Consider the following 27854-nt stretch of genomic DNA (forward strand, 5'->3'; position numbering starts at 1 on the left):
GTAATCAGAGCAGTCAGACTGTGGGTTACAGTCATGATGCTATTGAATCTGGATGGACAACTGCAAAACAAGTAGCTTGATTGTATCCAAACCCAAAGTTATCACTAGTATCTTATTAAGTTTAGACGAGAGAATTTACTTTCCATTTAGGACAATTGGGAACTTGCTAAGACCCAGCAAATGCGAAGTAATGTTGATTTCTGTGTGACTCCTTGTAGTGGAAACTTCCAACATCTGAAAACAACCTTTATTAAAAGTCCTTTTGCAGTGTTATCTTCACAATCTTGTGCTGGCCATGGAAGCATATCTGCCCTCCTTTATCCTATTGTATGAAAGTAGCATTTCAAATAACACTCATCAGTTGCTGCTTGGCACTCTGTATTTGCTACTGGGTGGAATCCAATTTTAACTTTTTTTTTCCCCCAGAGAACTTTTTTTTTAAGAGAGAGCCTGAATTACCAAGCATAAAAGGGCAAATCTGGGTCAGGGCTAATTTTTGCTTTTGGTAGTGTTCTGAAGTGACAACTATTAACCTTCCCCTACAAAACAGCAGCATAAGCTGTGCATCTCACAAGTATTCAAAGACATAGAAAATTATGCACCTGAATTAGGGGTGAAATGAAAAATTTGTTACTACCGGTTCTGTGGGTGAGGCTTGGAGGTGGTGGTAATGTAATTGTGGATAATGTAACTGGGTGGGCGTGGCCAACTTTTTTTTTTAAACTTTTCAAAGCATTTTTTTCTACAACCTCTTCTGCCGAAAAGGCAACACAGCTGGGATCGTCAGAGGCTTTTCAAAGCATTTTTTTTACCACCTCTTCGGCTGAAGAGGTTGCAGAAAAAAATGCTTTGAAAAGCCTCTCTGACGATCCCAGTTGAGTTGCCTGATCGTCAGATAGGCTTTTTAAAATTTGCAATGAAGGGAAAATGATGCAGACGTTTCTCTTAATGTCAGTTGGAATATATTAGCGTACTTGTTTTTATTAACTACTCACTGCAAGTTTATGTACGTAAATTCTTACACCTCATCAGAAAGAAATATCTTTTACTTTTGTTTATGTAATCTCTCTCAGAAGATTACCTGGAGAAATGATATTAGGAAAAGTATATTTTTCTGTAATAAATGTGGCAGCTTTTCTCTTAATATCTCAAGACACGCCCTAAATGTTTGGAACCAATTTATCTTTATAGGTTATTTTATTGACTTTGCAGAACAAAAACGGTTACTATTGACCTTTTTTATTGTTGTTCCTTCAATCTGAACAATTAATCAGTGAAACCACCTGCCTCCAGAAGTCGTGGGTGCTCCAACACTAAAGGGAGAAGCATATTAGGCAAAGTCAAAGATGACAGAACTGAAAAACTGGGAAATGAGGAACAGTTTTCTGAGATAGGATGAGATCATCTGTAGTACAAAATGACTGGGAAAAAGTTCTGCTCTATATGTGTAGGCACATTTATCTAGCTTGCCATGATATAGGATTACCAAGGATCCTGTACTTCTTCTACACCTCAGTATATATGGCTCATATGGCCTCTTGGACACTTTAGACAGGAGGGAAAATCTTGTGCTTGTCCAGATACTGTTAAGCTATAATCATCATAAATCTTAGTTAAATGATTAATAATTGTGGACGTACTTTATTTTATTGGTTAATATTATGATTATATCTTATTATAATAAAAGTTGTTATAAGTTTTAAGTTTATATCTTGCCTTTCTGTTTATGTGTTTAGAAAAGTAAAATACATAAAATGTACAGATAACATCAGTGCATTTAAATTGAATTTAAAGACTAAAAAACTAAACTCATTATAACTGAAATCATGAAAAGTGAAATCATTCACTTTTTTGCCCCCAAATGAGAAACAAGTCACCAGAAAGTCCAAAATTTTCAGTTCTAACCATTCTCTTAACATCATATGTCCAGTGGTGGGTTGCCCCTGGTTCGGACCGGTTCGCAAGAAGCGGTAGTAAAACTGGCAGGAGGCTCCGCCCACTGACCTGGATGTCATCATAGGTGATCTGCACATGCGCAGAAGCGCGTACGCGCATACACGATGCAAACCAGTAATAAAGGTAAGTAGAACCCATCCCTGCATATGTCATATGAGTCTTACATATTTCAGAGCACTCCCTAACGTGTGGGGGTGGAGAGGAAAGGAGGGGTGAGGAGAGGAGAGGAAAAGGGATCACCCTCATACAAAAGATTGCCTGCACCTTCATTAAAAGCTGGATCAATAATTGTAATACATGTTGGCTGGTCCAGCATTTCAGTATCCTGAAATATATTTCTGAACATAAGATTTGTGACTTGAGGGAAAGATAATGGACTTGGCATTTGTTGAGTGGCATGTTTTCATGGAAATACTTTCTCTGTACCCAGACACACAAATACATCAGCAACAATGCTAAACCTGCACTGACAAAATAATAATATTGAGGTTATGTTAAGGGGAAAATGTGTGGTACCCTGTTTTCCCCAAAATAAGACATCCCCTGATAATAATCCCAATTGGGCTTTTGAGCGCATGCCAATAAGGCCAAGCGTTTATTTCAGGGTTCAAAATATATAAGACAGGGTCTTGTTTTCGGGGAAACATGGTAATAGGTTCAGTGTTCTAAAATAATTCAAAATGAAATCAAAAAGTAAAAGGGATCTCTTCTTCAAGTCAAGCTCAACTGCTGACATCACAGACATCACAGAAGGAAAGTGATTCGCGCTGCCTTCTTCTGAAATATTTTTTCAAGTTCTCCATCCCACCCACTACCCTGTTATATCTAGCCCACCTTCTGATCACTCAGTAGTGTCCTCCTTGGGCACTTTGACTTGTGCTATCGGAGAGACTGGATGCCTGATTTCCACAGGCTACAGCACTGGCCAATCACTACATAGGTGACTTGTATGCCTGACTTTAACACTTTTTCAAAGAGCATTAAATCTGTCTTTTAAAATAATGGTTTGACATTCTTTGCAAAAAAAAAAAAAAACCAAACAAACACAACCCTCTAGCTCTATGTCTAATCAGCAGAACTAGTATTCTCTTTTTCTACATGGCACAGAAGTTTAGTTTACACCAAATGGTATCCTGCCAGCTCTAAATTGTTGGTTCTGTCCCATATGAATGCGTAATAGGTTTTCCACTGATTCTGGAAAACTCCGGGGAATATACCGGGGAAGGAATGGGGGGAATGTCTTTAAATGCATTGCTGTCATATTACCTAAGAGATGTCTTATTCTTCAACTATGATAATTTAGCCCTCCATTTTTGCCTTTTGGTGCAGCTGATCTCTTCTCCTGTCTTCATATTTGCTGATCCACAATATTTTTTCTGCAGATATTGATGAGTGCCTGAGTGCTTCCTGTGAGGGGCTTTGTGTGTGAATGTGGCCCAGGGATGCAACTTGCCACTGACCGGCACAGTTGTCAAGGTGGGTCAGACTGGAATTGCAAGAAGGGAGGTCTGGATGAAGTTTAAAAAAAAAATTGCAGACGGAACGTTGGTAGGATAGATTGTCATGGGCCAATGATGTTAATCATCTTGATCCCAGATATTGATGAGTGCCTAACAAAAACCTTGCCAGCAGCACTGCCAAAACAGTATTGGCAGCTATCAATGTTCCTGCCATCCTGGATTCCACCTTCATGGCAACTGACATTCATGTGTGGGTGCGTGATTATTTATTTATTTATTTATTTATTTATTTATTTATTTATTTATTTATTTATTTATTTATTTATTTATTTATTTATTTATTTATTTATTTATTTATTTATTTATTTATTTATTTATTTATTTATTTATTTATTTAGACTTAGATGCTGCCCTTTCTCCGAGAGGACTCGGGGCGGCTCACAAAATAAAACAAAAACTCCAGGTTAAAAGTTACACTTAAAATCCCTAAAATCAATTAAAATCCATTTTAAAAACCCCCATCAGTCCAGGCCGGCCAGGCAAAATAGCCCCATTTTTAGTTCGCAGCGGAAAGAGCAAAGGTCGGGGGTCATTCGGAGCTCCAGGGAGAACTGATTCCAGAGGGTAGGTGCGCCCACAAAAAAGGCCCACTCCCTAGGGGTCGCCAGCCGACACTGTCTGGCCGACGGCACCCCGAGTGGGCCCTCTCTGTGGGAACACACCGGGCAATGGGGAGCTGTTGCTGGTCACAGAAGGTCCGCCAAATAACCCGTTCCTAAGTCATGTAGCGCTTTATAGGTAATCACCAGCACCTTGAATCTCACATGGAGGGCAACTGGTAATCAATGCAGGTCACGCAGGAGTGGTGTAACATTAGAGCGTCGGGACACTCCTGTCACTACCCGTGCGGCCGCATTCTGCACCAGTGGAAGCCTCTGAGTGGTCTTCAGGGGGCAGCCCCATGTAGAGAGTGTTGCAGTAGTCAATCCGGGAGGTGACCAGCGCATGAGTGAGCCTGCATAGGGCATCTCGGTCCAGGTAGGGGCGCAACTGGCGCACCAGATGAATCTGGGTAAATGCCCCCCTTGTCAAGGTCGTAACATGATCTTCCAGAGACAACTGTGAATCCAGGAGGACGCCTAAGTTACATGCCCTGTCAACAGGGGGCAACACCTCACCCCCTATAACCAGTGGTGGAGCATCCCCATGGAACCGAGATGCCGGTACCCACAGCCACTCCATCTTGGCAGGGTTGAGCCGAAGCCTGTTCCTCCCCATCCCGAGCTGCACCGCTTCCAGGCACCGGGACATCACGTCGAGGGCATCGCTGGGCTGATTCGGGGTGGATAGAAAAAGTTGGGTATCATCAGCATACTGATGATATCCCACTCCAAAACCATGGATGATCTCCCCCAGCGGCTTCATATAGATGTTGAACAAAAGGGGAGAGAGGACCGACCCCTGGGGCACCCCACATGTAAGGGGCCTCGGGGCCGACCTCTGTCCCCCCGCCAACACCACTTGCAAACGATCTGTGAGGTAGGATGAGAACCACCATAAAACAGTGCCTCCCACCCCTAACCCCTTGAGACATCGCAGTAGGATACCATGGTCGATGGTATCAAAAGCCGCCGAGAGATCTAACAGGATCAGGACAGAGGAATGTCCCCTGTCCCGAGCCCTCCAAAGATTGTCAACCAGTGCGACCAATGCTGTTTCCGTGCTGTACCCAGGCCTGAAACCCGACTGGTATGGGTCCAGGTATACTGCTTCCTCCAGGGCCAACGGGAGCTGATGTGCCACCACGCTCTCAATAACCTTTGCAATAAAGCGAAGGCTGGAGACAGGATGAAAGTTGTTCAAGATAGCTGGATCCAAGGCAGGTTTCTTGAGGAGGGGTCTCACCACCCCTCCTTCAAGGCAGCAGGGAAGTTCCCCTCACCCAAGGAAGCAGTAATCACTGCCTGGATCCAGTCACGTGTAACCTCCCGAGCCAAATAAACAAGCCAGGAGGGACATGGGTCCAACAAACACATGGTGGTACTCAGCTTCCCCATGATCCTGTCCACTTCCTCGGGAGTAACAGGATCGAACTTGTCCCAGATAACCAGACCCGTTGTCACCCCCTCAACCGACCCTGCCCAGTCAGAGTCCAGCCCGTGCGGAATCTGAGCGATCTTGTCCAGCAGAAGTTGGCTATATTCCTTGGCCCACCACCACATAGGGTAATCCCCCGCTCCCTGATTAAAAAGGGAGCGGGACACCCTAAACAGGGTGGCCAGGCGATTATCTGCGGACGTGATGAGGGCAGAGAAGTAAAGATGCTTTGCTGCCTCCATCTCCACTAGATAAGATTGTGTAAAGGATCTTAACTGTGCTCGGTCAGACTTGGAACAGCTGGATCTCCAACAGCTCTCTAGGCCTCTCCTCCACTGCTTCATCTCCCGGAGCTCCTCAGTAAACCAAGGGGCCAACCGGGATCTGCGTCGGGTCAGAGGCTGCAAAGGCACGACCTGGTCGAGAGCCCCGGCGGCCATCTTTTCCCAAGCATCCACCAGAGTCTCGACCAGAGTGTGGGAAAGAGAGACAGGTATAGTCCCAAGCTCCGTCTGGAACCACTCAGGGTCCATCAGGCGCCTGGGGCGTAACCAGGTGGGTGGTCCCACCTCCCAGCAGTGGGGGGCAGCATAATGGAAGTCCAGCCGAAGGAGATAATGATTGGCCCATGACAGGGGGTACATAATTGGTATACCCCACCGAACTCACTACTCCACTGCTCCGAGATAAAAATGAGATCAGGCGTGTGTCCCCTCACATGAGTCAGGCCCTGAATTACCTGAGTCAGGTCCATGTCTCCCATGGAAGCCATGAACTCCTGGGCCACCCCCGACAACCCACCCAGGGAAGGCAGGTTAAAGTCCCCCCGAATAATGAGTCTGGGAAACTCAACCACCAGCCCCGATAGGGCATCCAGCAGCCCGTGCAGGGCCGTTGATATGCAGCTGGGAGATAGGTACGTAATCAACAGGACCCACTGCCCTCGAGGACCCCATCTCATGAGTAGGGACTCACACCCATCCATCTGGGGAGCAGTGACCTCCCGTGGATTGTGGGCCTCCCTAATAACAATTCCCACCCCCCACCCCTCCCCTGGGTTCTTGGCTGGTGTAGCACCCGAAAACCTGGTGGGCAAAGTTCAGTCAGGGGGACACCTCCCTCCGAGCCCAGACAGGTCTCTGTAATGCAAGCCAAGTCCGCATTTTCCTCCTCAATCAGCTCACTGATGAGGGGAGCTTTGTTAACCACGGACCTGGTGTTAAAGTAAACCAGCTTGAGCCCAGAGGCCCTATCTCTCAAACCTCCAGGAAGGCAGGCAGAACCAGGAGGGCTGGAGTGGGCCACCACTCAACAATAGTGGGGGGCGCTCCCAACCTCCGATACGGCCCTCAGTTCCTCCATCCACGGCCATTCCTCATCGCAACAGGGATCCGTGCCCCTCCCCCCTCCCTCGGAGTCCCAGGGGACCCCAACCCCGCTCCAACCTCACCGTGACCCTCCCCTGACCTGGACTGCCAACAACCCGGGGGGGCAGCCACCCGCCGGGTATCATAACCCCTCCCTCTCCCTAATCCCCTTAAAAACCTAATTAAAAAAGAGTGTAAGGAACTCCTTTTAAAAACTCCAAGACCCTTATGCCACCTCTCGGGATCCCAAGAGCCGTCATTAAGATACTTCTTGGCTAGGCCGGTGGACCACCTCCAGGAATGGGGGGCATTCCTCAGAGCATACAAGTCTGATTCTGCTTTTGTTGAGAATCCAGCAGATACCTTTCTTCTCAAACAAGTGGTTTATCCTAGCCTAAAAGCTCTGTGGCAGCTATAGCTTTCTGGAGAACAAATTGGAACTGAATCATTTGAAGGAGTTATTTTCTTTCGTTTAAAAAATGAGGTCCATGTAGGTATGTTATCATCACTGCTTTAGTTTGGGGGAAGAGCCTGTTCTGACTGAGACTCCAGGAGGCTGCAGTGTGGTTTGCTACTGCAAATCGGAGTGACAACACTATTTGGGCTCCTAAAACTGCACATTTAAAAAGGGGCTGATTAGTTTCTGTTATAAAAGTTTTTAGTTTAAGTGGTAGAGGTCAATAAGATCTTGGAATGTCCCAGCAGCTACAATTAAGCCAGATTTCTTTTATCAAGAAAAACTTTGTTTATTTAAAATCAATAAACTATTTACATTTTAAATCACAGAACATTGTCTCTTGGTCTTTATTTATTTCTTAGGTAAATGTGCCTAGAGCATAATGCCTTCTTCTCTCTCTCTCTCCTTTTCTCCTGTGTGTGTGAGTAAAGAGGGTCATATTTATACAGTGGCTAAGCCACTTCCCCTTCAGTTATTTAGACAAAATGGAGGGAAAGTATAAACACAAAACCATCCTTTCAGTATAGACAGTGTAGTTCAGTGGCACTATTTTAGATTATTATCTGACAGTTTCTTTGAGTTCTTTGTTCTTTGTATAATACCTGACAGTGTCACATAAAATTTTCTTGTTCGATATTGTGGTGCTGCAAGATACATAAACTGCATTCAGTGTCAGAGCTATGAGATGTCCCCTCATGCATATGAACTGCTTAAACAGCAACTGGACTTTCTTGATTTTTCTTGAAGATGTTCAAAAAACTCCAGTTGCTGCTTGAAAAAAGCACTTTTTGGGATAAGCATGACACTGGATGAATGAGAACCTCTATGACATTTTCTTTAAGGTGTCCTTATAAGAAAATCTTAATAGCAAGCTGAATTGGCCCTGAGTGATGACAAGGGAAATAATCAGTCAAGAACTTGTTTCTGTTCACTGATCGTATCTCTGAAATAGTACAGCTAGCATTCTGACCTAGTAGGAAGAGATACATAGAGACTTAGGTGACCCGGCCAGTATAGAACCTTGATAAAATAATAAACAAACAAATACTAAATAATAAGGTCACTCAGATAGGCTTATAAAAATATTTATCAATGTCATGCTGCAATTTCTACTGTGTCTGACTTTTATTTGCAATGTAGTACACCTAGAGTATATACCGTATTTTTCAGAGTATAAGGCACATCTTTTTCCCCCCTAAAAGAGAGTGAAAATTTGGGGGCGCCTTATACATTGAATGTATCCTCACCCACCCGCTGGCCCCCACCCTTCGGCCTCCGTGCGTCCTCTCAAACTGAGCTTTTGGAGCTTTTGGAGGCAGCAAATGCAGCCTCTCAAATGGAGAGCCTGTCAAACAGCCACCAAAAGCTCCGTTTGAATGGGTAGTGTAGCAGCAGCTATCCACAATTTTTTAACCGTTATTTCATCCTGACCCACGTGGCCCAGTATGGTGTTAAAAGTTAACATTTCAAAAATGTTACTGTAGCTGCAAATGTCTTTGTGTGCAATGCTCTGCCGCAGCTGCGGGAGAAACCTCTCCCTTCCCTGCACAGGATTGCAAGACATGGAGGGAGCGTTTTTGGCTGTCCATTTGTGCAAGGCTCCTCTTTGAAAGAACGATCAGCAGGTGAGTGGGGGGGGGGTAGATTTTCCTGCACATAGTCCTCTCCTCCGCAGCTATGGTAACATTTCTGCAACACCATACTGGGCCACGTGGGTCATGACGAAATAACAGCAAAAAAAATGTGGATACCAGTAGTTGCTGCTACAGTACCCTTCGGAAGGCCAGCATGGGGCAGGAGTCACGAGGGGCACATCTCCTGCTGCAGAAGTGGCCATGCCTGAGGAGAGGTTTTGGGAGAGAAAGCAAAAGGGAAGTGATCAGCTTCACCTCACCCCTTGCCCTCAGCCCCCCTTCAGCTCTCCAAGGGTCTCTCCCAGAACCAAGCTCTTGCAGAGCTCAACCAGAGAAGTGGGCAGGCTTTCAGGAGCAAAGTTGAGGCTGAGAGGAGCCAAGGTGGGGGAGGAAATCCAGTGCTGCCCCAGCACTCTCCTTTCCTTGGAAATGGAGTCTTGGGAGGGGAAAACTGCAGACACAGGCAGGGTGGGTATGTCCCATAGGGCTGCCTTACTGCTGGGCTAAGGTTAATGCAGGAGCAGTTTGGTTCTTTGTGGGCCAGCTTTCCAATGGCTGCCTTTTCCTTTTAGAATTTGCTCCCCCCCTCTTATCCCTGATCTTTTCCTTTTCTTTCCAAGCATTTGCACAAATGCATGTCTTCAGTCCACACTCTCTCCTTTGATATCACCACAGACCTTTTCTCTCTCCTCCCCTCCCTCAACATTTATTGAACTTTTTTTGTTCTGCCTCTACAGTGATTTAAGCAAATGATACAATTTATTGTAAATTCACAGAAGATTATCTTCCCATTCCTAAGGAAGAATTAAGAAAATTAAAAGAGAGCCACAGTTATTCCTTATGTATATGCTATCTGTTGCATAGTTTGTATGTATATACTATACTTTCTGGCCATTTATGGCTAAGCAACAAAATCTACACAGCTACAAGCTTGTGCTGTAAGCCTCTAGCGCCCTGTCTGTCTGGTGCAGATATGAATGAATGCCGCCGACCCAGTGAGAAGCGAGCCTGCCAGCACTCCTGTCACAATACACTGGGGAGTTTTACGTGCAGCTGTCATCCAGGCTACCGACTTAGTGTGGACAGATTGTCTTGTGAAGGTAAGGACTGTGATATATTTCATCCTACAAGAAAGCCTTCTTGATCCTTTGCATTGCATCAATTATTTGTTTATTGTGATAAAAACTGATTAACTAGAAAAGTCCTGAGACTATGGGAATATGTATGTGAGCAGTGGGAGAACAAGGAGATGTTGGAAAATGTGTAAATCTAGTCCACATCTGTTTAGTAAGCCAAAGTGATTCAGCCCAGCAGAGACCGGCTTGCTGCTGTAAACTGCCAAGGATGGTGACTACATTTGTTCCTCTAGAAATCTCAGCTAGCATGCTGTTTCCACTTTCTTGCTCATCTCATCTATGTTGGTAAATGTCCTGTCATGTTTCACCAACGATAGTGCTTTTGCCAAATGTATTGTTCCTATGGAACAGAACTATGACAACTATCAATCAAAATCCCTCTCATTTCGTTACTGAGATCCCCAATGGCCGTAGTTATGCCTACTGGTTCTTGCCGAACTTAAAAAATCAAGATCAATTCAAAGATGGGGAGAAACAGGCTCAAGCCCAACCCTTCCAAGACTGAGTGGCTGTGGTTCCCGGCATCCCGATATAGTCAGTTGACTCCATCACTGACTATTGGGGGCGAGTCTTTGGCCCCCTCGGAGAGGGCTCGCAATCTGGGAATCCTCTGGATACGCAGCTGTCCTTGGAGGAACATCTGACGGCTGTTGCCAGGAGGACTTTTTGTCAGGTCCGCCTGATCCACCAGTTGCGGCCCTTTCTTGATCGGGATTCCCTGTGCACAGTCACTCACGCCCTCATCACCTCTCGCCTGGACTACTGCAACGCTCTCTACATGGGGCTCCCCTTGAAGGGCACCCGGATGCTCCAATTGGTCCAGAATGCAGCCGCGCGGGTAGTTACGGGAGCTCCCATACAACATCTGTCCTGCGTGAGCTGCACTGGCTCCCAGTGGTCTTCCGGGTGCGCTTCAAGGTTTTGGTTATCACCTTTAAAGCGCTCCATGGCATAGGACCTAGTTATCTTTGAGACCGCCTGCTGCTTCCGACTGCCTCCCATCGACCTGTGCGCTCCCACAAAGAGGGCCTCCTTGGGGTGCCATCAGCCAAACAATGTAGGCTGGTGACCCCCAGGGGGAGGGCCTTCTCTGTGGGGGCACCTACCCTCTGGAATCAGCTGCCCCCAGAGATAAGGAGAATCCAAGACCTCGGTGCCTTCCGCCGCGCCCTTAAAACCTTCTTTTTCCAGCAAGCCGGGCTGGCCAAACACTTTTTAAAATGTTTTTAATTGGTTTGTTATTGTTTTTAACTATGGGGCCAAATTTATATATATCTTTTTAATTGTATTTTAATGTTTGTAGTTTGTGTTTTTACTTGGCTGTACACCGCCCTGAGTCCTCAGGGAGAAGGGCTGTATACACATTTGAATATAAATAAATAAAAAAGAGGCTATTGAAACACGGCCCTCAGTCTGTTGGATTAAGTTATCTCAGTACCTCAGTATGTGGAGCTCAACAGATCAGCTTTCTGGGGCAGAGATTCATTTTTCTAAATAGGCAGGCAGGCAGACACATTTCATCTTTTTTAAATGTGCTTTAAAAGATCTGTAAAATAACTTGCAGCAGTTTTAAACAGTATATTTTGTCATGTAGAGTGTTGTATGCAATCACCCTTGGTTCATATTACATTGATAATCATTTTCAAGAAACATTTTAATACAAATTTATCTGACCTTGTTTCTTACATAATTTTCCCTGAAGCATAATTTTGCAATACATATTTTTCACTCTATGTGCTTGATTTTTTTAAATAAATGATGTTTTTTAATGTGAACCTTTTAGCAGATAAACAGAAGTTAGTAATCTCTACTCAAAATTCTACCTGCCCCATAAGTGGTCCTCTGGATCTGCTTCAAGGTGCTGGTGCTCACCTATAAAGCCCTTCATGGCATGGGCCTGGGGTACTTGCAGGACCACCTCCTACCGGCCTCCCACCGCCCAGTGCGCTCACATAGGACTGCCCTCCTCCGGGTCCCTTCGGCCAGACAGTGTCGGCTGGTGGCCCCTAGGATGAGGGCGTTCTCTGTGGCCGCACTGACCCTCTGGAATGGTTTACCCACTGGGCTCCGGACAGCCCCCAACCTCCGCACCTTCCTCGCCGACCTAAAGACATGGCTTTTTCAGCAAATTCCCTGATCTGCCGTGTATTTTAATCTGGGGATTTGGGGTTTTAAATTGGATTGTACCATTTTAATTCTATTTATTGTTGGATTGCTTATTTTGTGAGCTGCCCCGAGTCCTTCGGGAGAAGGGCGGCATATAAATATGACAATAAAATAAAATTTTATTTATTTATTTATTTATTTATTTATTTATTTAAATTTATATACCGCCCTTCTCCCGAAGGACTCAGGGCGGTGAACAGCCAAAGGTAAACACATAGAGTACAAAAAATTAAGAACAGTTTAAAAACATATTAAACAATTTTGGCCCAACAATTAAAATACCCCTTTTAAAATTAAAATTAAAATTAAGCAATTGGAGAAGTTAGGCCAGCCTGGCTTGTTGAAATAAAAAAGTCTTGAGGGCCTGGAGGAAAGTACGTAAATCCGGGATCCTCCGTATCTCCGGGGGGAGCTCGTTCCAGAGGGCAGGTGCTCCTACAGAGAAAGCTCTCCCCCTGGGGGCCGCCAATCAACATTGTTTGACCGATAGCACCCCGAGGAGCCCCTCTCTGTGGGAGCGTACTGGCTGGTGGGAGGCTCTCGGAGGCAGAAGAAATAAAATAAATAAGCAGTTTGTTTTGAGAGTTGCTCTCATTTTTTTCAAAATGGGATTTCGTTTACTGTAGTCTGTCGTTTACTGTACTAAAGTCTCTGTTATTGCAATCAGATAAGACTGGAGTCAAAAGCTGGGTAAAAGGCACAATTGAGAGCACAGTGTAAAAGCTCTTATTGATGGAGTAGAAATATCTTCCCAACAGTGATTTGGAAGCTGTGCATCTTGGGCAAAGTGGGGGGGGAGGGGAGGTGGGGAGGATTTCTGAATATAATTGGCCATTTCTGTAATGGAGTTTGTGAATGACCTTGGGGAATGAAGGGAAAAGATGCTGCTTAGAAGCAATCAGACAAGCGAGGAAGGATCCCGCTATGGATTAACAGTCAGAAGAAGTAATTTAGAAAGGAATCTAGTGGATTAATTTGGATTTGGACTATTAATGTTATCCAACAGAACATTCTGTGAGACAAAAGAAGAAAGGTGATAGAAGAAAAAACAAAAGAAGGTGGTCGTTTTAAAAACTAAAGTATATATTACAATAAAAATTATGGCAAATAAGTTTAAATAAACTGGATTTTTTTAATAACTGAATTTGATACAGTTCATCTTTAAAGGCTTGTTTTGTATATAGACAAATATAAGACTTGGAAAATATGTTTATTGATGTCTTCTTTACTAATTGCAGGAAAGTTAAATGTTTGTTGAATGCTGGAAAAAACTTCCTAAAATTAAGAATAGTTTGACAGTGATATCCATTATTCACAAAGTTGTTGGGTTCCCTTGGTTGGATGTATTCACTTGGGAAATTTCACTTGGAGTGAATTAACTTCAGTTCGTTAGTTGACATGCATTCAGTGTGCAGTGAATACAAAGCCATTTATTTTTATATTCATTTATTGTTGCTGACATTGAAGCATGGGGATCAGGAGCATAATTACCAAATTTAATTCCAAAGAGTCAAGACCATCCTTAGGCTATAATATGACCAATAAGATGTTGCTATTACTGTGCCACAGGAGCCAGGCCAATCTGGTTGTTTGCTCGGTCAAAGACAACGTAGTATTGACGAATGAAGATATCACCAAGGATCCAAAGATCAGAATGGAAGAACATATTCTCGAAGCCACTCGCACAATAACTTTGGAACTGAAAGAGAAGTTCAAATATATGATAAATTTGAATGGCGTAACTAGAGGGCCTTTGCAAAGCATCAGGAAGCTGACATTCCCCTCCCCTTCCTGTTGAGTTTTCCTTATCCATGTTGGAGTAGCAGAAAATCATACTTGCATTGAATAGGCTATCTCCATTGTCTACCTCTAACTTGCCTCTTGTTTAAATCTGGAGTCATCTGATTTCCCTCAAAGGTGATGGGTGGCAAACCCTTACAGATTTTGCATACCTTAAGCCTGCTGTTCGGTTATGTTGGAGTAATGAAAATGCTATGTTCCTCTTAGTACAGCTACCGTAACACTGACTAAAAAATGGGAATAAATGTCCCCATTTATTCATATCCATTTCATGTATTCATAATCATATTTATACGTATATCTGTTATGTTATACATGCTTGACAAAAAATAAATGAATGAATGAATGAATGAATGAATGAATGAATGAATGAATGAATGAATGGCCTGGGGAGAAAATGAAGGCAATGCCATAGAGGAAAGACCAGGATGCTGAGAACCATGTTCGGACCCTGTATGAAACTTTCTGAAGAGCCCCATGGATAATATATAGCAGTGAGTCATACATGTTTAACAGTGCTTGCTCTTTAACCGTGGTTTCCTAGAACATTTGTACAATCCAATACCATGAACATTAGGTTAATATTGCAATATTTGTGATTAAACATAGTTGTTATTCTTGAGTCCAAAATGATAAGCTGATAGAATAATCTCCTATAGCTTTCCTCATTCTGGTTCTCTTTAAATGTGTTGGGTTTCTATTCTGATAATCCCCCAGATAGCCTAAACACTGGGAATTAAAGTCTAACATATTAAGGATGGTCTATTATGGAAAATGAGAACTACTAGAAATGAATATGATCTACATGAGAATAATCTTATCACTAAATGTGTTGGATTTCATGTTCAGAGTTGCAGTGTTCAATTCTTAATGCATAATGAAAATACTGCTATGCTAAAAATTATCAAAAACATTTCAAATGTTAGAAAATTTCTCCCACTTGAATATAAGTGACTGAGATTGTCTTGCTATAATTCTTTCATGGGTCAGGTTTTTTCCTCTCTCTTGAGGTTTATTGTATGACCTAAATTATTTGAGATAATTTTTTGGATAAACCACAGATCTTACCTGGCGAATGTAGGCACTGGCAGGCACTGGGTATTGAATGCCATTGATGGTGAAGACGATGTCAGGCAGTTCATTGATAGCATTGCAGTTGACTATATACTGATGTGAAGTAGGATGAACAGAAAACATATATTAGCAGCCCCATAAGATTTGAGAAACAAACAAACAAACAAAAAAGCTGGGCTATAAATTGTCCAGAAAAAAATGCATTAGAACAAACCTGGGCATTTTACACACACCTGGGCAAAAGCCACCTCTGACCCTTTGGCCCTCCCTATCTGTCCCATGTGGATTGCTTTTATTTTGAAGGTGGCTGCTATTTTTTTCCCCCAATTTAGGTATGTGCGTATGTGCATGCTTTTGCACCTTCAAAGCCCTACTGGTTCAGCCCTTCTCATGTAGCTCCTTGAGAAAATTAATTGCTCAGTCCTGCATTAGAATGATGCTTCCTGAAACAAGAATCAGCAATGATGACTTGAGATCAGAATTATATTCCAAGCGATAGCTGTTTGCAGTGTGGAAGGCATACCACATGTCAGCAGAACAATATTGGGAGGGGAAGAATGAAGTCTGGCTAGTAATAGCCAATTAGTATCTTTGTGGGTTTTGTTTTCTTTCATTTTTATGCGTAATTTTGGTCTAGTAGAGGAATCTAAGGAACTTGGAAGTGAGGGCTTGGTGGAGGATACATGGTCCATGATGAAGGTCTGGTGTAATGATCTTTGCAATCATTGATCTGACCAGCACTGTTTTCCATAATGCGCCACCCTATTCTGCATGGCAATTATATGACACTGCTGATTAACTAGGACTGAAAATGGCATTTACTTAGCTAAATCACATTAGGAAGCTAGGGCAAAGCAAGAATCTTGCATAAGAATTGGAATAGAGGGAGAAAATGGATTGTACATAACAATAGCAAAAAACACTAGAAATTAACCTGAAAAACCTCTTATTAAGATTCACAAAATCATTGAACCATAGATCTCTAAAGATCTCCTAGCACAATGCGCTTGGTCTGTTTTCCTGTCTCAACCTTTAAGAAGAATTATATACACAATAATGTGGAAATCACAGCTGCCAGTTCCTTAGCTAGTATTGGCCTTCATGCGCATTGAGTTCTTCTCAAGAACCTAGGATGCCATAATGTATCAGTGTAACATATGGGTGGATCCAAGTAGTGTGGCCTTTTGCAATTGTCAGATGGAAATTTTGTCAATGAACAAATTTTCTAAATGTCATCCAAGATTTTTTGGTATAGCATTCAGTGTTCTGATAACCACTGGAAACACCACAGCTGCTTTATGCTATAAACTTTCCATTTTGAGTTTCAGATCTTCTTTGTCTTCTCCTATCTCCTGATACTACTGCATAAATTATCCATGCTTTCTTTTTTTCAACAACAGTTAAATCTGGTGTATTGTGAGTCAAGACTTTATCAGTTTGTATTTGGAAATCTGACATTTTAACCTGCTCACTTACTACTTTTTCAACACTATGTTCCCAGCAATTTTTCATTACTGGTAATGATTACTTATTTATGTATATTAATTATAGTCACATATCATTATTATCAAGCTCACCTGACCATTGGAATTTTGGGCACCAATGAAGTTCTGAATGTTAGCAATGGCATTGGGAGGACCTGCCAGGAGGGAGGTACCAGTGTCAACAACAGCTTGGCAGCCACCGGAACAAGCAATGGCTTGACCATTGAAGGTGATACTGAAAGGAAATATTTAGGTAAAGATGAGAGAAAGAAAACTACCATAACCGTTTGCCTGCAGGTCTTTTGAAATTATAAAAGAACTTGGGCCATGGGAAAGGAAGAAGAATGAGAAAGATTCAAAATAATCCACCTTGACTTTTTTCTCCCTATAAGAGGGAGCAGAAGGAAATTTTGGCAAGTTTTCAAGAATCTATTATATCACAATGCTAAACTATATTCCTATAGTTGTTAAAGTATCTATTTCCTAATCTGTCCTACTTCGTAGAATTGATGGGCATCTTCTTTTGCCATTATTCTGTATTTGGTTTTTGATTGCATCTTTGTGAAGCAGGGATGTGAAGGCTGAAGGTGTAGGAGTTGGGTTACCTGTCCACAGTGATCTGCCAATAGGATTCAACAGAAACGGGCACCCAGTTGAGACTTCCAGTATAGTAGGAGGAGTCAATGCCACCAAACATTACAAAACTCCCATTCTGGCTATCTCTGAAAAATGAACATACAAGAACATGCCAATTAGAGGAATTGCAAATATTTTTTCATTTCCTTTTTGTTTCCTATTATATTGTTGACCCATTGCAAACTTTTAAAAATAATACCCTTAAAACAATGGGTTAATTAGTTGATGGTTTCACTTATAAGGTACTGGTAGTAGCAAAGAATTAGAGAGTTGCATCTCTTGGTTGCTATCTAGTGATTATATGGATAAGGGGTAAATGCTGTTGAAGAAATGGAATTTAGCTCTGGGAATTGATATATGAGCTATAAAACTAGAGATTCTTTCAGTCCATTCTCTTCTTTCTATATATTCAGCATATACCCTAACCCTTTAATAAAAAAGAGGGTGTATGGCTTATTTGAATCACTCACTGACCTGGCACCAATCTGTTCCACTATGTTCCCTCTGGACTACTGATTTTTGTCCCATTTATAAGTTTCATGTAAGGAGATAAGATGCTCTGTGGTTCCAAATTTTTCGAGGACATTCTTCTTATGGTCAACACAATCAGTGGGCTTTCTATAATCTATAGAAGCTCATATAAACCCTTTTCTGCGTTTTTGTTAATTATCCAGCATGCATCAGCAATAGCATTTCTTATTCTAAGAAATAAGATCTGCAACATCTGTCAGCAACATCTGACAGCTGTGGCTAGTAGGATCTTTGCACAAGTTTGCCTGGTGCACCAATTGTGACCCTACTCGGATCGGGAGGCTCTCCTCACAGTCACTCATGCCCTTGTCACCTCACGGTTAGATTATTGCAACGCGCTCTAGATGGGGCTACCCTTGAAAAGTGTTCGGAGACTACAGTTGGTCCAGAATGCAGCCGCACAAGCTGGGTGACCTAGTTACACCCACATTACACCAATTCTCTGCGAGCTGCACTGGCTCCCTATTGGTCTCCGGGCACAATTCAAGGTATTGGTTATTACCTTTAAAGCCCTACATGGCTCAGGGCCAGGTTATCTTTGAGACCGCCTTCTACCACATAGCTCCCAGCGATCGGTAAGATTCCCACAGAGTTGGTCTCCTCCAGGTCCCATCAGCTAAACAATGCCGGCTGGCGGGCCCACGGGAGAAGGCCTTCTCTCTGGCTGCCCCAGCTCTCTGGAACCAGTTACCTCCTGAGGTTCGGACCACCCCCACCCTATTGGCCTTCCGAAAAGTGGTGAAGACCTGGCTATTCCGGCAGGCCTGGGGCCGTTGATCTTGCTTTTGCGATCTTGTGAGATCCGGCCATGAATGGTGTGAATGGGTTTTAATGTTTTAATTTTTAAATGTTTTTATAATGGTTTTTTTAAAATGCATTGTAAGCCCCCCTGAGTCTCCGGAGAAGGGCGGCATATAAATGGAATAAATAAATAAATAAATAAATAAATAAATAAATAAATAAATAAATAAATAATGGAATTAATATTCCTAAATCTTTTCTAAAGCCAGCTTGAACATCTGGCATTTCCTCTTCCAAATAACCTGCTTTGGTTGATCCTAAGTTTAATTTTGCTAGGATGTGAAATTATGGATATGGTATTATAATTTCCATTCTGTGCTAAACTTTCTTTTTTTGGGTTGGTATGATCTGGGTTATATTACAGATTTGCTGGCAGATTTTATTTTCCTGCCTGGCAAGATCAGCAGCTAAACATCCCTGCATTTTTAATCTAGTTGTGTCATAAATATTACCTGTACTCTGAAAGATCCTGAGCTTTTCCTCAGTAGCATATTGAGCTTAATCCAACCTATATCGGGCACTATATTGTCAGTCCCTTTCCACTGTCTACTCACAAGTTTACTTTGTAAAATACAGGAGAGGTTTATCATTTCCCTTTTCCATACAGTAGTATGAAATGATGCCTTAGCCATTGTCACTAAAGTGATCATCTGCTTCCAGCATTTTTCTATATTGCCACCCACTATAGGAGCTTAATGATTGTAGGCAGGCAGTTCTGATACCCATTATATGCCTTGGGCAACCTGCTGGAATACAGGTCATCCACAATTTATAACAGCAATTGGGGCCAGCATATTTATTGCTAAGTGATGCAGTCGTTAAGCAAGTCATGCTTGTGGACTTTTTTTGCTGCTATCCTTAAGTGAATCACTGCAGTTAAACAAATGGTATGGTTGTTAAGTGATCAGAAGTCTCCTGGGAAGGTCACTGATGGCAATCACATGGCTCTAGGATGCCGCAACTGTCATAAATACCTGCCAGTTGCCAAACGCCTGGATTTTGATCATGGGACCATGGGGACGCAGCAATAGTTGTAAGTCATAAATCACTCTTTTCGGCCCCTCAAAACTTGTTGTTAAACTAATGGTTGTAAGTGGAGGACTACCTGTAGTGTACAGACTCCTGGAATATACTCCTAGTATTCTTCACTCAACCCTCTCAGGAATATCCCTGCTGCTACGATGACGCAATCTAGCAGAACTCAAAGGGATAAAAGTAATTTACCATTGACTTGTTCCAGGAATTTTGTTTTAAAAAGTTCCTATTCTAGTCAACAGTCCTGGAATTTTTTTATAGTTCCCCATCCAAATACTAAACAGGTCTAACCCTGCTTAGTCTTTTGGGGATCAGTCACAGTCACCTACATGCCGCCACCTGCTATTCATGGTGAAGAGTTATATGCATACTACTTTATAGGGATATTGTTATTGAATGTGCATGCTTTTTAAAAAAACCCTCACTGGGGATTTTTCATAATATTTCATTAATCTTGCAGTAGTGCACTGAAAACTTGTAAAACTGGAAAGGATTGTCTACTGCTGAGTTTCTCCAGGAATAATATGGTCGGCATCCATGCCCTCTCCCTTCTAGCAACAGATAGTAATTAGTCCCTTCAGAAAAACGTGCACAAATCATTGTTACTTACGAACTGAGGAAGACGGAAAAGAGATCCTGAGATACCAAATTTTCACTCATCATGTTGTCAAAGACAGGAGTGGCACCAGAGGAAGATAGTCTAGGGTAAGCCAGACCCAGGATTCCATCAAAGGGGGCATAATAAAGGAAGCTGCCTGGCTCGGTCTGACTCAGACCAAAGATTTGGTTGCTGACCTGAATATTTGCAACCTGTGCAGAAGAACAGGGAGAAATGGTTATAAAATTTCTTTTTAATTTCAAAAAGTACTACTACATTTGTGTCGGAAGCACATACTGAGGCATTTTAATTTCAATTTCAAGCAGAGTTATGCATAGCTACATACATGTGTGTTTGCAAACAGACCTTGAATGATTCATATAATTCACTTGATTCTAGTTGATTCACCGCTTTTAAATAAACTGCTTTGCAGTTTAATGTCTATCTCATAAAATAACCTCAAAGGAAATCTCTCTGTATGTCCTATTAGTTTACCATCTGCAACTATTTCTCTCTGCCCAATCTAAATTTTGAAAGGAGTGTAATTGACACAGAATCGAGATTAATCTCCTTGCAAAGAATTGGCAATGATTCTCAAAAAAGACATTGTTGAATATAGATTGAGCTATAATCCAATGAATGACTGGATCTTATTCCTTAAAATTAGTGGATACCCATTGATATCAACATTATATATCAGTATATTCATCTCCTACAGATTCAATAGCGGACATGGAGGAATTCTATGGATAATACAAGAAGTGCTAAATGTAGCATCAGGAAAGAACATAAATATTACAAATGGATGTTTGGAATGCAAAAATCTGAAGAAGCCTAGAAATATAGAAAAATCGGCCTGGCTAAATTAACACAATAAAGCAAAAAATAGAATTTGGTAAAGATAATTATTTGTTTATTTACAAAAACTATTTCGAATACAGATACTATACTTGGATTTCACTTGAGATATCAGCCTTGAATCCAGTCAATTACACAACAGGAAGAAACAATTGAAAAATAAAATCCCGTAAACAGGATACTTCCAGCTGCAGATTATGGAGCAGAGACCATGAATTATTGCTGTTTAATATATGGGTTAAACTGAGAAAAACGAAGAGAGCAGGTATGCCAACAAGATCTGATCAGAAGAACAAAGAAACAGAATCTGGGGCCAATATATGAGGCATTTATTTAATACTTTTAACTTAAATGACAGGCAACCTAAGGTGTTCTAAGAAGGAGACCAGAAACAACGGAAGACTGAAGGAAAACCAATACAAAGAGGAAAAAAATCCTCATAGTTTTCAAAACAAGCCAGAGAAAGATAGATAAATTAAAACTTTGAGCAACATAAGATGACTGAAATTGACATTATTGTTAAGCAAAAAAGTACAGGGAAAACTCTCTAAACAGAGGAAAATAACTAGAAAAACAAGTATATATATATATATGAAAAAAAATTTAAGAGCACTCAAAGGATATTTTATATCCTAACGGAAGGATGCCCAACAGTAATTGTGGAAGAGATCTAATAGAAAAAAATAGATTGAAGGAAGTTGCCAATGTTATAATGAAACCTTTTACAATGGGATTATAGAGTAACAGGAACATTTGTAGAGAAAGGGAATATATTCAGAAACCAACTCAAATAGCATTTGAGGTAGAAGAGGCAGTTGTCAGATAGGAAAGCACCAGGGACAGATGAAAAATCCACTGAATTGTTTAAAACTGCAAGATGAGAAGCAAATCTAATTTTATTTACAGCTTTATTGTCAGGAAATATTATGTGAAAAACATAAGTGTTTATGCCCAAGAAGGGAGAGCCAAGACAATATGCAATTATCAAACCACTGGATTAATTTATCACACAAGCAGTGTTATTTAATATCTCACAAAAAAAGCCAGAGCGTGCAGAAAGAAAGAAATGCCAGATGAATATGTAAATGGCAGTAAAGGCAAATTTGTGGTGGTGGTGGTGGGGTGTAGCTAGCTGACATCAGATGAATAATGAAGAGCACAAGAAAACAGAAAGAGATACAGCTTCACTGATTTCAGCAAAGCGTTTACTTTACAGGTCATGCCAGAATGTGGTATATATTACTAATGGGTCATTATTCTTTTGATAAGCCTTTATAGTGAAAAAGTTACTATAGGAAATGAATCTGGACAGCCAGAATGATTCAGAACAGTGAATCATGCGCAATGAACACCAAACGTGTGTTTTGCACGGAAAAAGGAGGCCTAACAAGGTAAGTAGAACAGCGAGGTGGGGGGGACAGCTGTGCTGCTCGATTTAGATTCACTAGAAAGCAGGATTTCCTGGTCGTCGGAAACACTGGTTCCGTTGAACCTGCAGCTTTTTTTTACTACCAGTTCGCGTGAACTGTTGCAAACCGGTAGTATTTCACCCCCGATTCAGAACTAAAAAGAGAATGTGACAGAATACATTTTATCAGATGTGCTTTCACTGCAATCTACGCTGGAAATAGTCCATGCAACTAGAATCTAAGAAAGCTCAGATTCATACTATATATTAGATGAAAAATTAATCTTATGTCACAAGAATCTCAAGAATTCTACTTTCAAATGAGACCTTTATATATAGGCAATTTCAGGCTGCAAATGTTGCATCTGTTTCCTTCTGCTTTTTTTTGTAGGAGGTGGACATTTGCCTCTTTTATGAAGACAAAACAGAAAGCACCTCTTGTCTGTTGTCACAACTGTCAGCCCTGTTCTTAGTTTTCACAATAGTGTGAAAAGAGCTTCCCACAGTATTGACCCTGTACCCATTTAACTTTTACAGCAATATGTTAACAGAATAGTAGGATGGAATGAGATGACAGCTGGAATCAAAATAAGTAGTGCTGCTTCTGAAATATGCTAATGACCCTGTTTCGCTAGTTCATAGTAAAAGAAATCTCATTATAAAAGTAAAAATAGAAAGTGAAACATCTGTGCTAATTTGTTAAAGTTAGCTTTTGTTAAAGTTCCAAATTTGTTAAAGTTCAATATTAAGAAAACAAACATAAGATCAATCAGCAAGTTACATGAACTTACAGCTGATGGCAAAGAAAAGAAAATGGTACATAGTTTTATTTTCTTGGGCTCCAGAATAGATAAAAGTAGACAGAATATTATTATTTCCAGGGAAAATAGTTGTAAGCATTATTAAAGGGAAAACAAATTGATTGGGGAAAAAAAAGTTTTGGTGAAAACAAACCAAGATGATTTCTCTAAGTTTCCAAACTTTTTCGAAGGTGTTAATGAGCATGTAAGCCAGGTGGCTCAACAGAGGCTGTATTCTTGGACTCGGAAAAAAATCCTCAAAAAAGTCTCCCTGTTAAAGCCAGTTGACATGGCATCAGGAGCCCCATTGGACTGGCAAATGGCTAAAAGATAGGAATAAATGAGCAATTCTTGCATTAGCAAGATGTGCACAATTGGGTCTCCAAAGATCAGCCACTAGTGGTTTTCACCTGGAACTAGTGGTTTTCACCTGGTTATGAATGATCTGACATAAGAGTTGAACAATGAGATGACTCCATTTGCTGTTGAGAGTGATAAAAGCAAAAAGGGACTATGAAGGATCTCTGCCAATTGAATGATATTTATGTACATGTCAAAAATATTAGGTTGCCTGTCCTACAGTGGTGGGTTGCTCCCAGTTCTGTCTGGTTCTTGTGAACCGGTAGTAAAAGAGGCGGGAGGCTCAGCCCATGCACGTGGACATCATAATGGATGATCTGCACATGTGCAGAAGCGTGCATGCACACTCCCGTTGCAAACCGGTAGTAAAGGTAAGTAAAACCCACCCCTGCTGCCCTAGTATATATGCTGTGTGCTGTCACACATAATTACATCTAGGTCTGTTGAAATGAAATGCATAGTGCCCATATATCCTCATATTTGAAAATATAAAATCTATTATTATCTTGTGAAAACGATGTTGTGTCACTACAGTACTGTGGCTCCCCCCCCCCAATTTGTTCTATGAATATTTTGAACAGAGAGCCAGTTTAGAGTTGTGGTTATTGCATCATGCTAAAAACAGGGAGACCGTGAGTTCTAATCCTATTTTAGAAGCAAAATCAGGTGGATGACTTTGGACCAGTCATTTTCTTTCAGCCCTAGAAAAGAGGAAATGGCAAACCATTTCTGAACAACCTTACCAAGAAGACTTGTCCACTCAGCCTTTGAAAATTGGCCATGAATAAATGGAAAAAATGTTCAAATCATAAATAAAGAACAATTATGGCACAACTTTCCAAGAGAAGTGGTTATTGATAATTTGAATTTCTTAGATCTTCTAGAACAGTGGTGTCAAACTCAAGACCAGGGGTCCAGATCTGGTCCACGGGGTGCTTAGATCTGGCCCGCGGGGCCACCCTGGAAACAGCAGAGGCACTGGCCTGCAGTGCTTCTGCTAGCGAAAACGGAGCTCAGGAGGGCCCTGGGCAGCCTTCATGAGCTCCATTTTCACTTGTAGAAGGTTGTAGGAGACCGTTGCAGCCAAAAACAGAGCTCAGGAGCCTGTTTTCTCTGGCAGATTGCTCGGGCCACCACAGGTGCCCCTGACATGAGTGACGTCAAACTGGTCAGATCCCCCTAGCCCCCCGAGGTCAAACATAACCCTGATGCTGCCCTCAATGAAATCGAGTTTGACACCCCTGTTCTAGGATATTACTGAATTTCTTAATTATTTAGTCATGAGTGCATACATAACAAGGCTTGTTAAAGTTCCTTGTTCTTCTTGACTATGAAAATTCCCAAAACAAACATCATAGTGTTGGCTGCCTCTGAGATGAACAAGAATCAGAAGTTGGGAAAGAGCTAAAAAGCTTTTGCCATAAGTAAGATCTATACAGAATTCAATTAGGTCTTCCCTGTTTGTCCACCCAGAACCAGGCTGACTCCATTTCCCAAAGGATAGCTTCTCAGTCTATTTTCTTTGGCAGTTTACCTGGACAGTATCATAGCCTAGGATTCCAGTCATGCTTCCGGTGCCATAGACGATGGATAGGGTCTGGCTGGTGGACTGGAAAGTGGAAGACTGTTGTGGATTGAATTTATGATGGTTAGCTGCAAAGATAAGTAATTGTAGTATGATGTGGGCATATTGAATATGTAACAGAACAGAAAGAGCAATAGAGAGTAAGAAAGATCTTGGCATTAAACTCATTCCAGTGCAATATTCTCTAATATGTGAACTCTGTCCTCAGTCATAGCTAACCTGAAAGCTGGTTTATAATTTGGGGGATAATAGTTACATTTCCCCTTTATCTCATGTGGAAAACAAAATATGTAATAGTTCTATTGTTAGACATTTTACTGTATCTGGCTTTATGGCTGTAATAAAATGATTTGATTATCCCTTACATTACATCCCACACTTCTATATCCAAGCTCGTGCCTAAACATTTGCTATGTGGGAGCATGTTCTGTTATTCCATAATAATCCCCTTGAGTAGCAGCTCCCCAAAGCTGTCTCTAGCAGTCAATATACCTGATATTGTATGATCCATGTTGAACACATTGGAAAAATAGATGGAAACGAGAATAAGGAAGTCTCCCTGATATGATCCTTTTCAAATGTGTTGGGATTGGAGTTCTGAGGATTCCCAGTCAACATGCCAACACAGATACTGTGATAGGACTTGTGGTCTATTACATTTGGAAGGTACTAGCTTGAGGATGGCTTGAATAAAGAGTAGCCTCTTTCTGAAGGCATCAGTTATGGAGACTACTTACAACAAGCTCCACTGGAGCAGTACACAGAAGGGACCCACAAGTTGGAAGAACCAGTGTCAAAGATGACTGTGAACTCTTGTGGTGGAGTGCCAATGGAGATAGTGCCGACGTACTCGAGCTGTGGAGGCAGAAAATAGAACATAATAAAAAAAATCCATCCCTGATATCTCCATAACATTTTTGAAGCAAATGAACACTTCTTTGTAGACAAAAGCAAGTTTGACAAGCTTTTTAAACAATACAAATCTGCTCAATTTGTTATAGTAGAATATTGTTTATGTTCCATGATCTCAAATTGCTTTCAAACATTTAAAAGTATAACTTCCTAAATCCATATGTCTCTTTTATTGCTCTCCAGAGCCAGGGGCTATTGATTTAAATGTTGAGATTTAATATTTAGGTGTTGAGATTCTCTATTCTTGTCCATAGGCTAAATGCTGAGCATCTTCTCTTAATATGGAATACTTACATCCATATAATTTTGCATGGGTTCAGAATCAGTGGCAAATGTATTTTGCAGCCCGGGGAAATATTTTGTGCCAGGGTTATAAGGATGCTTCTTCAGAAAATCATCTAGCAGCCCATGCTCTTGAAGGATTTGCCTCACGGATTTTGTTTTCTTTAGGTGAACCCTAAGCATTGAATAATGGAAAGGAAAAATTAATAAGTGAGAGATAGTGCTTGTAGCATTAAAGATTAAAAAAAAAAGCATTTTGGACATTCTCTGATTCAACACTCTTAAGAGGGCTACAAGTTCAGAATTCCCAGCTAGAATGAAAGATAATTGCAACATATCTGGAGGCCCTCAGAATGGGAAAAGTTAGATTCAGATTTATTTCTGCTGAGGAAGAAGGACTTGAAATCTAGGTATACTCTTTAGAGAAAGAAGTGTTGTGGCTCCGACCCCCGAGCCCATTTTATCGGAGGGAGAAGGCTTCGAACATGAAGGAGAGGAGCCAGCCAGGCCTCCCTCTCCAGGCCCTTCCTCTCTGGCTATGCCTTAGGTGTCTGCCGAGGGAGAGGAGATTGGCCAGGAGCCAGGTGTCTCCGATGACAGGGATGACGGTGATACGTCGTTCCTGGATCCACGCCAACGAAGGTGAGATAAATGTTTGCAGCAGATGAGGAGGCGTGCCAGGGATTAAGCTGAGTCACTGGACCACACCCCACAGGCTATATAAGAGAGTGTGGTGGCCATTTAGACTCTGTGACGGACAAAGCTAACTTCTGGCTAGTCACTTTGTACAACGCCTGAATCTGCTGAAGGTTTCTGTTTGAGCTGGACTGTTTTGAAAACTGTGTGTATTTGTTGGTGTTTATATGGTGGAGGAAAACTCTCTCTTCTTGAAGTAAAGCACTTGGCAGACGGTTATTGTATTGCTGCCAAGTTCCTGATAACGAACCTTGTGTGTGCCAAGTAATTCTTTAACCCCCGGCTAGCTGTTTGTGTGTGTGTGGGGACAGGGATAGAACAAGAAGCATGTTCTACTTGATGAACACACAGTGCATTAGCAGATATTTGCAAATAAAATATTACAGTCAGTGGAAAACCTAGGCAAATTAGGGCTTTGTGGCTTGCCCACCAATCACAATAGAAAGTTTGCTGGAAGAGTTTGTGGAACATAATTTAGAAAGAAAATTAGATTCTTCTGAAGAAAATGGTACATGATGTTTTCTTTGAAGAAAGCACAATGCTCAATACTTACTTTGATGTCAGACACTGGGAAAGTGCCACCAGGCTCAGAAGTAAGAGGCACTTCATGATTACTCCTTTATCCCCAAGTTGTTGATTCAAATGAAGTGTGGGTCCCAGCTTCTAAGCAACACCCTTAGGCTTGCTACACACACATATATATAGCTCCAAGACTCTCTTA

General features: G+C 41.7%; 2 protein-coding genes across 2 annotated transcripts in view; one reads left to right on the forward strand and one right to left on the reverse strand.

Annotated features, from left to right (window-relative positions):
• The first annotated feature begins 9113 nt into the window (after positions 1-9113).
• The window catches only part of LOC148116519 (von Willebrand factor C and EGF domain-containing protein-like), a 38280-nt gene continuing 19539 nt past the window's right edge, over positions 9114-27854 (forward strand). The window contains exon 1 of the mRNA XM_087883474.1: positions 9114-10071. Within this exon, the coding sequence (XP_087739600.1) occupies positions 9945-10071 (127 nt within the window). The 5' untranslated portion in view covers positions 9114-9944. The remainder of the gene's footprint in view (positions 10072-27854) is intronic.
• LOC148116520 (pepsin A-like) lies at positions 13703-27742 on the reverse strand. The gene is made up of 9 exons (XM_087883466.1): positions 27687-27742; positions 26450-26612; positions 25981-26098; positions 25193-25311; positions 20245-20444; positions 17237-17353; positions 16725-16866; positions 15142-15240; positions 13703-13972 (listed from the first exon to the last, which is right to left on the reverse strand). Exons 1-9 carry the CDS (start codon positions 27740-27742, stop codon positions 13829-13831), a joined length of 1158 nt encoding a protein of 385 aa, XP_087739592.1. The 3' UTR covers positions 13703-13828.

This window comes from Pantherophis guttatus, chromosome 1, assembly GCF_059756535.1.
Source record: "Pantherophis guttatus breed Tessera chromosome 1, ASM5975653v1, whole genome shotgun sequence".
Classification (NCBI taxonomy): domain Eukaryota; kingdom Metazoa; phylum Chordata; class Lepidosauria; order Squamata; family Colubridae; genus Pantherophis; species Pantherophis guttatus.

What these genes read in the sequence shown, in the direction of transcription:
- LOC148116520 (XM_087883466.1), bottom strand. Translation starts at nt 27,742, where the DNA reads ATGAAGTGCCTCTTACTTCTGAGCCTGGTGGCACTTTCCCAGTGTCTG. An exon ending in TGGCAGATCACTGTGGACAG is followed by an intron (nt 16,867 to 17,236) that starts GTAACCCAACTC and finishes ATTTCCTTTCAG; the next exon opens with TATCACCTTCAATGGTCAAG. An exon ending in CCAGTGCCTACATTCGCCAG is followed by an intron (nt 13,973 to 15,141) that starts GTAAGATCTGTG and finishes CTTCTCTTTCAG; the next exon opens with TTCCAAAGTTATTGTGCGAG.